At 35.3% G+C, this 18,224-nt stretch overlaps 1 protein-coding gene across 5 annotated transcripts in view; it reads left to right on the top strand.

Annotated features, from left to right (window-relative positions):
• CtBP (C-terminal binding protein) overlaps positions 1–18,224 on the top strand; it is a 178,738-nt gene that overhangs the window by 135,662 nt on the left and 24,852 nt on the right. For 4 of the 5 annotated variants that reach the window (XM_073079608.1, XM_073079584.1, XM_073079615.1 and 1 more), the window contains 3 exons: positions 1,990–2,236; positions 8,026–8,092; positions 15,731–15,858. In XM_073079608.1, coding sequence (XP_072935709.1) covers positions 15,776–15,858 — 83 coding nt within the window. In that variant the 5' untranslated portion in view covers positions 1,990–2,236; positions 8,026–8,092; positions 15,731–15,775. The remainder of the gene's footprint in view (positions 1–1,989; positions 2,237–8,025; positions 8,093–15,730; positions 15,859–18,224) is intronic. The other variant, XM_073079593.1, reaches the window with a different exon arrangement.

Here is an 18,224-nt window from a genome sequence, read left to right as displayed (position 1 = left end):
TACTTCTCTTCTCTTCTTACCTGACTTCTAGCAGAATTAATGATTTATTTTGCATCATCTATTTGGCTCAAATATGTCTTTTCTGCACATCTTTTCTGGTAAAATATTTTCGAAAACAATAACTTGAGTCTATAGTTATTTTGGTCAACTATGTAAATGGGGTAGCAATGCGACCTATGAAGCGGTTGTGTACACTGCACGACGAAAATCGTTTCCCATGTAAATGCCCCTTTAGTTAATAGTTCTACACTCGGCAACCGACTGTAGATTATTTTTACGGCGTCGTCTACCCGCGAGACTAGTGCGATGTTTACGGGCCATAAATGCCGGAATATATTGTAAAGCCTACTCGGCGACATTACCTGCAATGTTTCCGTGTGTTCCGATGATATTTTTTACTGTATCGACTTTACACGATATCGGTTTGTTCGATGTCGCGGGGCGGAGACATAAACATTCAAACAAAATTATGTATGTCTAGGTCTATTCGTAATTCTGGCATGGAATATCTTTTGCCACATAATGTAATTTATATTTATTTGTAAAACAGATATTGTTGTGCAAGCATTGCAATTAATATATTTGATACTTACCACGGCAGAAAATTGTCATATTTGATACTTTGTTACAAAAAAGCTCATATTATTCCTGTGCCTTCGGCTTCCCTTGTATCTTTCAGACTACCCATATGTAGCGACTGTTCCTTCTACCAATACGTGGTGCGTTATTGGTAATCATCATCAATCCTTTATCATCCAATAGCTGAACACTGTTCTCTTAGTACGAAACACACAATTCGACATAATCACAACACACACGATAACTTCGAATACAGCTTTCTGTGCGTATTTGTTATACAACGGCAATTATTAGGGTCAATGGGTTACATCGAAACTGTGTTATGCGCAGTTTGATATAGTGATGTGCAAGCGTTATTTGTTTATATCATTGTAACTTGGCCATCAGTTGTAGTTCAAACATCGTGTGGAACGGTTTCGTCACTTAATATTTTGGCGAGTGAGCTTTATTTCGTTCATTTCTTCTTTTTTTTTTTGTTCATGTATTTGTGTAAAATTTAAAAGGTGTAAGGTTTGAGTGTTCGCGTTGTTGTTTACTGTGTTGAGGAGTGTGAAGTTTAAATGAGTTTGTCTAACGGGTATAAGAGCATTTTGATTGGATGTGATAGTTAATGAATTACATTCTTCTACTTTTTAAAATGTGTTACTGTGCACTTCACTTTACCTTAGTAGCTGAAAAAAATGTGAAACTCTCGTAGCTTTCCTTGCGGCAAAATTTATATGTTAGTCCACTCTTAATTCAAAGTATAAAAATGTAGTAACACATTTTATTCAACGACATTTCCCGTAAGCAATCTCGGCTCTTTGCTTTTGCATTTCCGCATGTATGAAAGGCCTCGCATGCATGCATGGGGACGTGTGTGTGCCGTATGTAATGCGAAGTGGAGTCCCTTTGCGGTGAATAAAAAGCCGTCTTTCATTACGTTTATTTATCGCGCACTCGTTTATTCGGTTCCGGCGGTGCGGGTAATCACTAAGTCGGGTTCGTGGATATCGTCGCTGTCGTGTCGTATAGTTTCGGTTCGTGGATATTATAAAGATTTTAGATCGTAGCGGATGATGTAGGTTGCAATTGTAGTTTCGTATATTCGGAATTCTTTTTTATTGAGGTATTTAAAAAAAATACAGGTTTTTTTGTATCGAATGAAAAAATGTAACATACTCTACAAGAGACACCAATTATCATATTGTGCAATGTTTAAATTACACGATATGCTGTGAAATTTATTGTTATCATATGCATTACATTAAGTTTAATATGACTAACGTCTAAAATGTTATAAATAGGATACATTTTAATTTAATTTACAGCAACCTTTCGGTAGCTTTGTGCACGAAGTTGATATATTTGTTCCTGTAACCATTCGGCGTTCGTAACAAAGTATCTAACCATATGCTTCTTTTGTTGCAGGTGTCAAGTGGGAACCCGTATCGATTGACGGATCGCCGGTGTGTGTGAGTGAGTGACGTGTGTGTGTGGTGTAAAGTTGTACAGTGTCAGTGACTGTGGCCGTTCGGTTCGGTTCGGTTCGGTTAAATTCGGTACGGTTCGGTTGGGATCGCGCGCGTCCGGTGTGACGCTACGCGGGCGTCAAGTCAATGCCGGTGCGCCGATGGAGCGGTGATCGCGGACCGACTACGTCACACGAGCAGCGCTGGTGAGTGGCCACCTTTATATTGCACTTTGGAAACTGTAGAGTAGAATGTACAGTACTCGAGGTACGTACTTCGAATGATGCGTGATACTTCATCAATGGTGGAGTTGTTACTCGATTTGTTACATGTGTTAATTAATGATTACAAAAGTTTATCTATATCGAATCGTAGGTTATGGAATGCTTAGGGTAACTGTTGGTAGCAACGTTGGTACAGTGGTCACGTTGTGTTAAATGTATCTAATAGTCACTTACAACAAGAAGTCGTCTAAAGAAGATGAGTCAATTAACAATTTTACATTAGTTTCGTTTTATGTCCAATGCTGGCTAAAGGCGGCACCCTTTGATGAGTAGTTTTCGTCGCTCATTTGCATCATATGAGATGTTGCCAATGCTAAATTTATTGTGACACCAATAAAAATCGCTAAAACGACTTAAGATGACACATTAAAATGTTCGGAAATACCACGAAAATTGATTATCTTCATTAAAGTCGTACGTCTTAATGACACTATTTAATTATGCATAACAAATCCTATAAATTCATATAGCAGGTTTCCAAAAATTTTTGCATTAGTCATCAATTAGATTGATATAGTTCTGCCAATATAAATTGATTACTTCTCTAATGTCGAAATACCCCTAGAGTTTGTTGACGACTTACCATTAGGCGAAGATATAAATAAAACACGATAATCCTTAGTCTAGACAATATTACGCCATAAATAATCAGATAGGATTTTTTATGTCTTATCATGCAATAGATACTAGCTTACGTTTACGATTTTGTTCGCGTGGACTTAGTATGGCAAACACATCGCCTTTATAAAATAGAGAATAATTACAAAATCAAAAACCTGCTTAAAATATAGCCTATGTATGTCACTCACATAATTTAGACGACAACAATATCCCATAAGTTTTTTTATTTTTTAAAATATATGTGTAGCAGACGAGCATACAGTCCACCTGATGGTAAGTGTCTACTGCCGCCCATGGACATCTGTAATCAAGATAGGATTAGATATTCCTACCTGAGGTCGGCCACAGATGCGCCGCTACCCCTGAGAACTAAGCTGGATCGCCTCGGAATAGTCTGTCTCCCTTACCACACCCTTCAAACCGGAACACAGCAGCGCCTAACACTGCTGTTATTAGGTAGAAATAGGTCAGGCGGCGGTATCCCCGGAGTCGAACCACAAAGGGTTCTACCACCTTCAAAGATGTAGTATGTTGAAATCCGTCAAGCCTTTAGGGCTGCAAGGCGTGCAGGACGTACCAAAGATTGAGACGTACAGATCCAGGGGGTCTGCCTGAAGCCGATCACAAATGCGTTATATATACCACTCCTGTGGACGATCGCTCGTAATTAATAATTAATCCAATATACAATGGTTTGCCTTCCAATAATCGAAATATGTCAATTTTAGCAGGCAGGAATATATAGAACATTCAAATACGCATTAATTATAAACTTTAAAGAAAACGTGAAATAAGAGATATTTCAAGTTTTCTTAAAAAAAACACATTTTTGTTTTAAATTAGATTCTAGCTTGATATATGAACATTTCTCGTTTATTCTTGTTTCTGATTTATGCTTCCGACATCTGAAATATCCTGTTGCCAAACATTGTGACATGTCAAAATTAATGCAGAAGATAACGCGAATACGCAGGTTTAAATGTCTACTATGTTATGATAAAGTATTTTAATAATGTAGAAAACGAGATAAATTTGTAAACATGACTAAGTAGCTTTTTAAAAATTCAGTGTTATCAAGTGTTGTCATGGCAACATAATGTTTGCTTGTTCGGGATTCCAATTCGTTGGGGTCATGTCGTATGTGTTATTTGATTAACAATTAATTGGCGATGTGTTATAGATCGGTGATTATTTATGATTGTGTGATATGACTGATTCGATACCCACAATATTGTGCATACTTATTTAAGACTGAGTGTGGAACGTATAGTAGTTTTTTGAACAAATTTTAAGGTGGTACAGCCGCAACAATCCCAATTATTCCAAAGTAAACTAATTATATATCATCAATAACAATGTTGTTAGTTTTAACAACATTAATTGAAGTGTTACAATGAAACATTACGAAGTTCGCGGAATCTCATTAACACAGGTTCAATGGTTAGGTTAAACATGCGACGTTCGCGAGAGATACTTTGTCGCTGACTGTACACTGTTGCTTTTGCGGGCGAGCTGTATGTGTGACCTGTCGTCTCTTTAGTCGTTTTATTAGTTGTGTGATCGTTTTTAACTCGGTTACGTTCGGGTTGTAACTTCGTTACATTGTTAAAATCTATAAATTTTGTTGTCTGGTAGTGTTACAACTATTTTGTTTGATTCTGATCGTTGATTGATGGATGATTGCCATTAATAACATTTTTTTAAGATCTCTCAGATATGCAGGTTGGCTCACGATGTTTTCCTTCGCCGTTACAGCAAGTGAAAATTTAATTTCTAATACTCTGATTTTTGCGTGCCTGGGATTCTCGGACCACTCGATTGAGAGGGCGAATTTTAATCATTAGGCTACCACTGCTTACTAAACATTGTTATCATATGATACCTAAAAATAAAACAAAACTTACTACATTTATTAGTGAACTGGGTGTCGATTTTGTAAAAAACACTCATTATTTATCCCAAATGCGCCGAAAGAACTATACCAAACACACTTCTCCATTTATCTCCATTTAAACTGTTTAGAATACTCAATGTTTCCAATCGCCGTTCCAACGTTTACTACGATGTTATTACTTACACAAAACATGTTTGAAAACAATCTGTATCGTTGATAATATTTTGTACATACCGCATTATATTTACGTAAACAACGGTTCGTGTGCGTTACGTCGAACGTAACGACACACGTCGCTCGTAAAACTGCCGTACGCTTCGGTGCCCGCGCTTCGATTGCTTCGCTACTTGATGTTTTGTAACGTCATGCATTATTTTAAGTGGGGACGTGCCCTTGTTCATCTGTTTTTGATCGGTTTCATGTAGTAAAAGGTAGTAAGTTAAATCATCGTGGATTATTTTCATGAAGATGAGTCCTATCTTATCCTACCAGTTGTGAAAATAGGTTAATTGATAACATAACAAATAATACTTTTTACTTTTTTGTAATGAAGCTTGAGTTATTAGTAGCTCATGTTAAGTGGTCATTATCATCCCATAGCTGGGCAAAATTCCTGCTCTAAGAGCAGGTACGACAATTTGCATAGTAACTCAAAAAATTGACGAATTCTAAGCCAACTTAAAATTTAAATTTTAATGGTGTTGTTTTGGTAGTATTTAAATCAGTATACAAACACAACCCTTCTGTAAAGAATACATAGTACTTGTATACTATACTTATATATTCTGGTAACTATTGATACCAAAATACCATTTCTATTTTATTAAAAAAATCAATAATAGCTCCGTTCTTTCTTTTTCTCTGACAATCCATTTTTATGACATCTTATTCTCTCAACATCGTTCTTCTTTTTCTATCGTGTCCCGCTTGATTGCTACTCACCAGCAATTAAATCGGCTCTTGTTAACATAACATAATTAAAAATAGTATTAAAATGGCATCAAAATGTTACTCTTACACAATTGATTATGACTATTGTGAGCATGGCCAATACCAGCTGTTATATTTGAGACATTTTATTCGATTGCCAGTCACTTGCAAAACAAACGTAATGTTAATTCACTCCCATTGACTTTCTAATTTATGTAAATATGCACAGCATGGAAAAGTAAACGTTTTCGTTTAATTGTATGTGATTGAGATCTTTTTTTGTGCCTTTTATGAAAGTTTCATATTTATTTCTGTGCAATTACGAAGTTCCGTACAAATACGATTATTCCTATTTGTAACTTCTGTATCGATTTTTTAAAGATTCACTATACCTACCAATGTCTTATTTAGGAGGTTTCGAATTCAACCCCAGACTAGATATTCTTAGTGTGCTTGTGATCTTTGTGTGTGTGTTCATGGCAGACACTAATTGAGAGCCGACCACATGAAAACAATGTTTTAGATGTTTAAGTAACCGACTTCTTAAGGGAAATAGGCTATTAGTCGCGTATACTTTTTATAAGAAAAAAAAAAGATAAAGTTTAGTTACCATTAACGAAAATTGTAAATATAATCAGTAGGTACTTTGATTTTCAAAGCATATATAGTAAATCGTTTATTTGTAAAACACATTCAGTTATGATAGGTATAATTATAAATAATGACATACAACTGTCGGATTGAATAAACGCATAACACATTCCACTACGCCAGATAATTAAATGAATAAAATTATAACTCATGAATGGGAGGAAAGATCCAACGAGTTCACCGAGATTATTATTTATTATCGGCACATGTAATACTAGTGCCACAGTACAGTTAATATTCAGTAGTATAATAAGAGTCACTCGACTAAAGAAATCGATATTCAAATAGTTTTGATGTGGAACTTCTCTTTGCATTACTCTCTCAAATACTTTCAATAATTGTACAGCATCGTTTAGTAGGTATGTTGGATGATAGAATGGTATGACAAGGGTTTTGTCAAAATATTCTACTAGCTGGTGAACGTGCAAAAATATTTTTACACGCTTGGGACAAAAATAACGTCGTTTTTCATTTGAAGGACTTATAAATCACTGTGGATCGTATAATTTGCGATTATTCAACATTTAACACTGTAGCAAAACATTCGATTGATTGATCGATTGATGACCACAAATATTTTTATATGTAATGGAAAAGTGCTGGGCGCGCAGAATTGCACAATTGGGAAATCCTGGAGCACAACTTACCTGAGTCATCAAATCCAAAATGGATCCTATTCCTATCCGAAATCGAACATAGATGACAAATGCGAGGTTTCTTGATTTAATCGGATGTAAATTTTATTTATTTTATTAATTTGAAGCGCTGACACTTCATTGTACTGTGACGATACGAATACACGCACATGTTACGTGAGATAATGCACAATTAGCGGCGAAGCGAAGGTCGTCGTCGCGACACGTTCGAGCCGCGATAAGCCGACGGCGCAATCCTTGTAATTGATTCCGAGAAGCGTCCGATCCGATCGTAAACAACTCGGTAATAACTAATAGCATTGATTGCCCTTATCCGGTCCGCGTTGGTCTTTTATCGCTCAGCTCGCTCTATTCTGTTCGGTGCTCGACGTTCGCTGAATTGATTCCACGTTCGAATGTGTTTGTGTTTTATGTTGTGTGTGTTGACGGGAAATCGTTGAAAGTAAAAACGTGACGTCAAACTCGAAAACTAAAAAGCGTTTTTGACTGATGTTAAGGCTGAAACGATTGTTCAGGAGTTTAGGCGACTGTATGTTAGTGTGGTGGAAGTCTTATGAAATTAGTGGTGTATTTGTAACATTATGAACTTACGATTCCCTTGAGTGGACTAACAATGTAGGTATGAGGATTAAATATGAGTCCCAATTAATTTACATATGTGTATGCAAGTATTTTTATGAATATGCATTATTATATCGTGTGCATTATATTACAGTAGTATTTAGTTATATATTACGTAAATGATAGATAATAAAAGATATGATTTTGCTTTGGATAAAATTAGACAGATGTGAAGTTAGGAAAGAGTAAAAGAAACAATTTCTCTAAGTTATAGTAAAATTTACTTTAGCTACAAATACCTATTCTTAATAGCAGGATTATGTTTCTTTAGTGTGACAGTAGTGTATAGTAATATATTATGTAAAAGATAGATAATAAAAGATATGTTTTTGCTCTAGGTAAAAATGAGCGCCGCGAGATCGTCAAGAGCGATTTGCCATCAGCGACCCTAATGACATACAAATTGTGAGTAGATAGAAATAATGATTAATGATTGTTACGTTTGTTAAGTACTGCTTGCTCGGTAGTTTGTTTATCATTTATAATGATTCGGGCTTGTTCGACTCGCGGCGTTGTATTTTTTTTCTATTTGTTATGTTTTTAGTTTATATATAGTGTACCATTTAAGAGCTTATGTTATACAGATATTGTAAAAATGTAGATAAATCATGAATGATTTTGGTTTCGCTTGTTAGTTAGGCATTTTTTTATTTACAGTCATATTTTTTTACGGTGGGAAGATTCTGTTTCGAATTTCATAATCCCAATTATCTAAGCTACGCGGTTTAAAAAATAGTTATAGCATCGTGCCGGTCTGCACGGATAAATCTTGAAAATTACTAAATCTGTTAAAACTATCACACAAATTTGTAGAAAATTATTAATCAGAACTAGTATTACTATTAGTAGTAATTGCCACAAATATTGTTTCAAAGGTTTTGAATAGAAATTGAAATAGTAATTATTATAAAAAACGGAATTAGGTATGTAGCTTTAGGTCATACCTACAATGTTGACAGATTCAACGACATCTCATATGTTAAAATTAAAATCTTTTAACTCGTTTGGGTTGTAGAGCGTGCAAAACACTACCCTCCACAGGCACGACCCATGGTAGGAACCTTGTTCAAACTCTGTTCTAAAATTACAATACGTATTTACTAATCCATCATGATTATTTATTATTAGTGCGTGTGTAAACCCAATATTGAAATGGGAAATTTATTGTGGACTGACGTGTTTGGATAACGTTTTGTGTACATCCGATATAGGTTGGAATGTTATCAAAAGTAAACAATAATTTGTTACGTATGTACATAGAGTAGGTATGTTTTTCATGTATATATTTATATACGATGTATCATTAGTGGATTTATTAGATAGTAGAATATCGAGTGCTTATTTACGTATTTTCATTTGGCAAACAACATAATATTAGAACTGATTACATCAAGTACGCAGTATAATTACTAGTAGATACGTAGAACGGAACGGTATCGGTGAGACTTTGAATAAATGATAATTAAAATAATGCTATAAATTATGGGTACGCTAAATTTAGAGTAGAGTTAGAGTTAGATTTTTACTTTGCGAAATCAAAAAATAAATAATAACCTATATAAACAAAAAAAAAAATGTGAGCCGTCACGGGACGCCTGGCAGATGTGAAACATCGACATTATTTTTTAAAAGTAATATGCAGAAAAGAACATATTGTGATAGGAACTAAATATGTCATAATGATAAAATAAAATGGCAATAAATGGCGTCGCATGGCGACGCGTCGTCACATCGTACACACTACTGCATATAGACTGTATATATATACCATCGTATAGCGTATAGCCACGGCATGCGTCGCCACGCCAGAAATCGGTTTTACGTGCGGCTATAGATGTTTCACATCAAAAATATGAAAGATATTAATCGTACAAAAATATATCTTGTGTTGGATTATAACCTGTTTTACCTCCAATCACTATTTCAAAGTGAACTATTCAATTCAATGTAAATAAAAATCAAATTCGAACAGCTCGGTAATTCGCAACAAATTTCAAAAAGCGTCTTAATTGCGCGCCGAGTTCGTTGCCCCAGTACCCTTTGACGCCGTTTCGTATAATACGATTTGAGACCGGCCTTCATACTCGCCCGATCATCAGATTAACGATACAGGAAACCGGCTCATTTGCAATTCAAAGGATACGCGCGCCCAATTGTTCGTATCTCCCCGTGCGAGTGGGGTAGCGGTTATGAATCGTGTTTTGCTCGTGTGCGAATAAAAGGCGATAAGCGAGGGGTTGGTGTGGGTACTATCGGCACAATATGACGCTGTCTATTTGTGCAGTATACCGGATGAAACAGATGTTCCTTGGAAATAGTTGTGTTTGTAGTTCTGTGCATTCTGTCGTATCCGATCACGCCATGTGCTGATTTTTTCCTACTCGTCTGTTTGACAGATTGACGGATTTTGAAGAACGCAGTGTCGTTAGATTTGTCCACGTAATATTTACAGTACGTGGTATATGACATATTACCTCATTTGGAGACTACACATTTTCAAACGCATGCGATCTTTCTGAGTTCCGAGTACTTAGTTAAACTTTGCAAATTTATTATGAAGTTCAACATTTCAAGAAAAGGAATTAAACACTATAACAAATAAAAAAATAAGAATCACAGTATTATTAATGCTGTTAATGGTTATAGTTAAGGATAAACATCATGAAAAATTCAACCGATACCGATATTGAAATCGATTAAATCAAATTTTTCAGATGGTAACCAACATTGATATCGGATTAAATTACTCACGCAATAAAATTGCTTTTTTGTTCATTGTTACAGGAATTAAATGTTTAAAATTATATTTTAATTTAATTTCTTATCTTCCCATTATCTGTCTATTTAAACAATAGCCGTTTGTTATCTTTAAAACATCCCAACTTATTGGTTTAAGTTAATTTTAAAAATATATAATCTATAAAATAAATAAATAAGTATCATTAAATAAATTGCTTATTTCAATCTTGATACAACATTCCGGCAGTTCGACCTAATTTAATTAAGCCTAGTATTATTAATACAAAGTGTAATAATAAATAATCATTATAACAAACACTGCGGCCGTAACGTAAATATTAATGAATTGAGGAAATTAAAATTGTTATCATTAACGCCGATCTCAACTGGGGGGAACCTTGACTCTGACGTTGAAATATTAATTTGTTTCCATCTATCTATCCGACTTGAAATTTACATTCACTGTATAATTTATTTTATAACTGTATAATTGTGTTACGCGAGTCCGGTTCGAACCGGATTTTAATTCTAGAGCGCATCGTCTGTTTTATTATGTTGCGTTATTAAGTTCTCAAAACTCGGCCTACTACGAACTACGTAGGCTCATTGGTATATGACTTAATAATTGTCGCAGTTATGAGGTTGATAACTTGATATGTGTAATGTATACTAACAACTTAGACGCGAGGGGGTACCATAATGGGTATTTTTTGTTAGGTAAGTGAATATGTTTTGGTGAAGAGAGAACTTCCGCCCGGCTATTTTTTATTTTTTAGAAAGTGGTCATATTTTGAAAATCTCAGTTAGACGTTTATATGAGCAAACGTCGAGCGTATATATAAACGACGTTTATAATACTTCGATAGCGTGATTGAGGAATACAACTATGAGTTGCGCATAGCCGCCACACATAGATACCTGGCAAAGCGTAAATGTTCATTACGACCAGGTGTTCAGATCGTTAAATGTATTTGTATTCACGTCCTATCTTCGAGAGAATATTGATCCCGTGTGCTGTCTAGTTGTACTTCCATACGTTACGTTCAATGCTGAGGTCTTAACACACGCCAGGAATTGTGGTTTGTGATGTAATAGCAGAAGTTTGCATGGAGTTCAAATTTGAATTTGTTTATGTCTCGGGTAGTTGTGAGAAGCCATTCTTAAAAGTGAAATTACTACTGCAATAGGCCATTATTGCTACTAAATCTACTCGAAAAGGCTCATCTTGAAAATTTCAAAAAGATTAATCGTCCTGCTATTCGTATGTTGCATTTATGTATGTATTCGTTTACGCTTTGTCGTATTTCGACCAGACTGTGGAGGGTTCTCATTCTTGGCATGTCATACAAGCGGCTTCACGGATCGTAACAGAATGTGGTGTTGTTGGATTCGTCAAGTTTTCATATTGAAATAGGCTACGTTTTTAAGCAGTTAGATTATTTATTTTTTTACATTAATTGCTAGTTTTATTTTGTTTTCATTGCCTACCAAGACTGCTAAAGGTAGTTAAAATTCACTTTAAAACAACGATCTATCTAAAGCCATTCCACGAATAAACATTTGCCCCATATCACTACATTCCGCCTAAATTTATTTCGCGCTACCGTCATTCCGTTAGCGGCGGTAGCCGGCCGCCCACCCCCCGCCTCAACCGCGACGTGAGTAACTCTCGGCCTCCTTGGAAGCCTTCCAAGCGTGCAACGTTTGACCGTATCTGCTCCGGAGAGTGAAATACCGATGCGTGATGCCGTTGAGCCGTGCGGAGGAGGATTCAAGATTTCGTGTTGCGGTCTCAACGTTATTTATTATGTATACGGATGGATGTGTTATGGAGAGGAGGATGTACAGCTGTAGATGTAGATTGATATGTGGTAGGATGTTTGTAGGTGGTGGAATCCTTTGTGGTTAGACTCCGGAAGCATTGCCGCCACAACTTTTACTGTCTGATAACAGCAGTGTTAAGCGTAATATTACACTCTGGTTTTGAACTTGAAGATTGTGGTAAGGAAGTCCCACTTATGCTTTCCTATTCCTCAGGGGTGGAATCTTATCTTACAGAAGTTGATTACAGATGTCAATGGGTGGCAGTCACCATCAGATGGATGCTCGATTGCTAGTTTAATAAAAAAAGGTTAACAATAATAAATATGTAGAGTAATTCAATATAAATAATTTTCATAAACATGTTATAAAAAGTTTTCTATTAATTAAACGGGTCTTTTGCATAATACCTGTAAGACTGGGTTAAACCCGTGGCGTGTTCAACTCACCTGCTTTTAATTTTTTATACCTAGCCGTAGGTAGTAGCGCGTCCTTGACTGGAACTTATCGGAAAAGTTTGACCTCGATAAAACTAATCTATCTTGTTCACATAGTTCGGCCGGTCGTATAAATAATGATTTTTCTTTTTTACCTTTTTACTATTAGGCGAGTACTTTCTCAATGTCGTCTATTTGAGTGATCTTTATATTAGTCAAAATTGGTTTAACTGTTTCCATTACTTTCTATGTACGAGCACAGTTCTAAACTGTATGTTGTGTGTAAAAAATAAAAATGTATTTTTTACAGACTTTAAGAGGTGTTTTGCTCGACAGCTATGTATGTTTATATGTTCGCGACTTTCTCAAAAACGACTAATTCGATTTGGATGGTGGGATTTTTTTTACTTTGTTGTGATACTGAAGTCGGTTCTATGTTTTGTTAAAAAAATGATTTGGTGTCGTACAAAAAAAAGCTCGTATGATTATAAAAAAAGTACTTATTTTTAAAAATCTATCTTAACAGTTGTTCACTATTTCATTAATATTTTACTAAATTCAAAGATTGAAATATTCACTCTACATAAAATAATACGGCATAACTGTTGCATATATAGATTAACTCCAAGATTCAATTTCTTGTACCACCCGATTACATCATGGAATAAATTATTGTAGCGGCACTAATCTAAATTCTAGTTACTTGAATCTTGCACACCTTGTTAGGCTATGAGCGTCGTTTATTCCCATCTACAATTTAGATTGGCTATGCGTCATATTTAAATGAGATAGTTATCTGTAGTGTCGTATATAAAACATTTTAATCGTTTTCTAGGATGTGACATGACTCAGCTAAAGTGAAGTACGTAACCCTACATTATGATTCTTGACAATGTGGGTGGTGTTATGTGCTATGGACATTGAATGTCAAATAATTATGTGGTAAATTTGTAATCTGCAACTCTTCAGGACCCTCTTAGGGGTAGATTTTATAATTTGTTTTAAGTATGTAGGAGATTTTATTTTGGTCTATGTATGTAAGGATCTACGTGGTCATCAACCCATAATATAACAGTGAGAGAGGCCATTTAGGTGATAGTACGCCGTATTGTCCGAATGCGGATTATTAGACTGGCCTTTATTGGAAGAACTCTTAGGCGTGATGGTTTTCTAATGATCCTTTCCTTTCCTTCGTCGTTTAAGCAAGTGATAATAAGTATTTAAATAATAGGTGGATTCGAAACTCGGATCGCCCAATTGAGGAGGCGAGTTTTAAACAACTATAGGTAAAATATGTAAGCATGTACAGAGCAATGAAGCAATAGTGGAATCCAATTCCTTTCACGCAACTCTGATGTTTCAAAGTTATGCGCGTATTAGAAATTGTTTAGTAAAGTTTAATGTGAACTAAAACATTGTTAGAATACCAATATTCCTGAGAGTTCTCCAATTCTACAAGTGCTAAAAGATGTATTAACTTAAATGTTTCAATCAATATACCAAAATGTACCATCCGAAATAATTTCGGGTAGTATTGATATAAATCCAGTTTAAATACAGACCTCTTCCCAGTAATGGAATCGTAATATGTTGATGATGATGATTATATGCATAGGATAATTTAACGATCCGATTTTTGCTAGCGTAGCTAGACTATAACTTAAAATCCTTTTTCCAAGAGACGACAATGAGTTGATAATGACTATAAGCGTACTCATGTACTTACTAACTCCGGTGGCTCGTTGAGCCGAAGTTAGTCATGGCCTCCGATCCGAGAAGTCGTCATTTCTCCCGATCTTGTGCAATTTCTTAGTTCGTGTAGGATATATAAAAGTACGTCGACAAATCGAACTCTTGAAGTCTTTAAGAATAAGGATAAACATTAACCTAAATGAATACTTACCGTTTACACTAAAATTAAACGTAGAATTCTACAAAAAAACATTCCAGTACCTATATTACAGCCGTGGCTACATTTTTGTGTAGACCGATCTCCCATTTTCGGTCAGTGTAAATTTAAAAGCAACTAGGTACGTGGGATTGCACCGCTGTACCGTCGAGTGCGAATGGATTTATGTTTCGTGTTGTAGAAAGTCGGCGAGCGGAAATAGGTATCTGTGTTCTGGAAAACGAACAACTACAAGTAATTTGATTTTTTGTTTAGAATGAAAACGTGTGTATGTTTTCTAAGGAGGATAACGAAGGATCGTGTCAGCTATCTTATAAAATCGTTGCAAAAACATGAATCAGATATATTATCTTAATTGACTAAGAATAGGGTTAGTAGTGGCGCTGATGCTTATATTGCCTGTAATATATAGAGGACACTTTGTGGAGTAGACGAATATTTGCGTCAAGTTTTGTTTCTTGTAGACTTTCTTATGCATTGCAATGTATGTAGGTTTGTATACCGTTATATGTAAGATAAATCGATATAGTAATATTTAAAGCGATCATAATAATAACAACAATGTAATAACACGTGGACTTAATATATGATGGACGTTGTTATTATTGTGTAGCATAAGTGTACATTTTACATTAATCATGTATTGAGCGTTAAACTTAATACAAAGTTGTGTGAAGTCAATAATTGCCAATTGCATTGCGTACTATAAACTAAGTGATTATTTGACTGACAAAACGGTGTGGTCTGAAGCAGTTTCAGCTCCACATGTACCATTAGGTTAAGTTTAACATTGTAAAAAATATTTTTTTAAAAGATGTGTGTTATGGAGTTTCTTTCGCCGCTTCTTCTCCGTAACGAAATAGCTTGTGAAGTGGTCGTAGTTGTATTGACATTCAGAAAGTGCTCTGTAAAGAACCTATTTTGAATTAAAAAAAATGATTTGATTTGATTTTGATTGGGCCAGCGCGATGGATTATACTGCCATTACTGTCCCACTGCTGGGCACAAGTCCTGGTTGACAACGACAACAAACCAAAACTAGTTCGCAGGGTTTACCCAGTTCCTTAGGCTATGAAATTTCCCATAACGCATCATTATGTAGTGTCACCGGTTCTAACCTAACCCGTTTGTCAACAGGTGACGCGCTGCGGAGTGGTGGATAAAGCGGCTCTGCCGCTTTAAATGGACAAACGCAAGATGCTGCCAAAGAGAGCGCGTATGGATAGCATGCGGGGTCCCATCGCCAACGGACCCTTGCAGTCAAGGTGAGTCATTAACTCAATACATATCATTCTTACATTTTTGTATATTGTCGGCAGGTCGTACAAAGATTTGATTAGATCATTTTAATTAAGCCAAATTTCAAGACAAAGAATAACAAGAATTAACAAAACTGTAGTAAAGAGAACTATGAGTAAAAATTGTAGTGTCCATATATAATTTCGAAAGAAATGTTTGTTATGAATATACAGTACTATAAAATTTATCTAGGTTAATTTTCGGAAGCACTAAATCTATTTGGCTCGTCGCCTAAAATTATTGGATCTTTACAGGGTATTTGTAAGTGCATTTGTATTATATTATTATCATTATTAAATATTTACTTTACACATAAAGATAAAGCTCAGAGCTACGTGATAGAGTAAACTCCTAATCTCCTCGTCATATATAGAGAGGTCTGTCTCCACCAGTAAGAGATAAGGAGTTGTAGTCACTGTAACTTAACAGTCGCACGAAACCCAATGTAAAATCTTATAAAACTTATAAAAATAATTAAATTATAATACCCTAGTTTTTGTTTCGCCGTAGTTGGCTAAAAAGAAAATCGTATCACTATTATATAATAGCAGTCGATAGTTCATTAAAATAATTGTAAGCGTAAACTAATTCAATAGCCCATTAAGCGTGCCTCGAGTCCGTATAAAATATTCACGTGGGATCCGCACTGGACATGACCTACCGCCACCGTCGCGGCCGCCCCGCGTCCGACCGCCACGTCAGTGGTTCGCGCCGTAAATACATCGCCAGAACTAATCGATATCGTGCATTCGATATGTGAGAAATGTGGCAGATGGGACGCCACGTGCAGCTGATGATTTTTTGCGGTGTTTAAGCGTGATGGTCGCTTTCTACCGGCGATTATTATTGCGACGGTAAAATAGTTGAAAAGTTACTTGTGACTTAACAATTGGTTTTAAAATGTTGCATACGAGTGTTTGTATGGAATTATAAGGCATGCAAGTTAGAGGGGACTTTGATGAGGCGCTTCTTATTTCTAAGGGAGTAATTGGGACAGACCTCAGCTAGAAATCACGGTTCAATGGATGGTCGTTAAGTATTCATTTTGATTGAGGATACATTTCCAACAAGAATTTGGAAGGTAGCTAAGCTATGATTTTCTGACAAACCGATTTGTTTGATTACGTTCCAAAAAAAAAACAAGCAATCAATCGAGTAACAATAACGTCAATAACGATCATTAAAGTTAAGAAAAACCAAAGCTAATAATAAAATCATTCGACTTATTTTGAAAAAAATATGCCTACATTTCAAGATCTTAAGCAATTACGTTATATATTATCCATTACATATATGCTGATTGTTTGACGTCTTGTTTGTCGGTCAAAGTCAGAATAATTTAATACATTTTAGACCTGACTGCCACTTGCGGTGGAGACAAAAAGGTCACCGGTCTTGTGAATATGATTATGTTATGTACGTATGTGAATAAATTTCGCAGTGCATTATTATTTTCATTATTCATTATGCCGAATGGTTCGGAGTTCGATTATTCGGGGGAATAAGAAAATTAATGTGCGCTTTAGTCTATTGCTTGTTTTTGGGAGAGATAAAAGTGCAAATCGAAAGAACCGTTTGCTTTACTAATTTTTTGAAAAAGCTTAGTTTATGTATTTTTCACATTTTACTTTTTTCGATAGGAAGTCTAGTTGCACTAAAAATTGTGAGTAACTGTTTCCACCCTTAAAAATTATCTCCATTTATTTGAACTCCCGTACGGGATCGAGTTTAATTTATATTTTTCTTTCTTCACAATTTGCCTTTTTGCAGCTAACTGCACACTAATCAACAAATGTCTAATATTTTTTAATACTAGGTTTAGGGTCTAGTATGATAAAAATCAAACCTTGTCAAATCAAATGTATCCAATACATAATAATGAGTATTATATGTATGGCCAAATACCTGCGCAATATGCTGTAATTGTTGCAGTGTGCAGTAAAAGTAATTCAGGGTCAGCCGTGTATTGAAATGAGGCGTGAATCCGTACAAATGGTAATAGTAATAAATCGGTGTTAGGTGCCACTTACTAACATCCAAAGTAGGTACATTATAATACATGAATAATAATGAGTATGTTCGATTTTATAATGATATAATATCTAATACTTTGCCGGAATATTTATGAGCATTTAAAACTACTGAAATTAATGTTTTCTGTAGCTATGAACGGATTTAGTTTCGGCCTTTTTCAACTTTATACTTTAAAACATATATGATTAAACGAATTGGATACAAAAATTCTGCCCGAATATGGAGAGGAATGTTTTTCGAGTGTTTGTATGTATGTCTCTTTGGCACGCTTCTTGATTTTGATATTCTGGGATGTCGT

Source organism: Epargyreus clarus, unplaced genomic scaffold (genome assembly GCF_041222505.1).
Source record: "Epargyreus clarus isolate Ecla_fem2 unplaced genomic scaffold, WU_Ecla_fem_2.2 ptg000002l, whole genome shotgun sequence".
Taxonomy (NCBI): Eukaryota; Metazoa; Arthropoda; class Insecta; order Lepidoptera; family Hesperiidae; genus Epargyreus; species Epargyreus clarus.
Note: the sequence above shows the minus strand (reverse complement) of the source record. Positions and strands in the feature narration are given on the sequence as shown.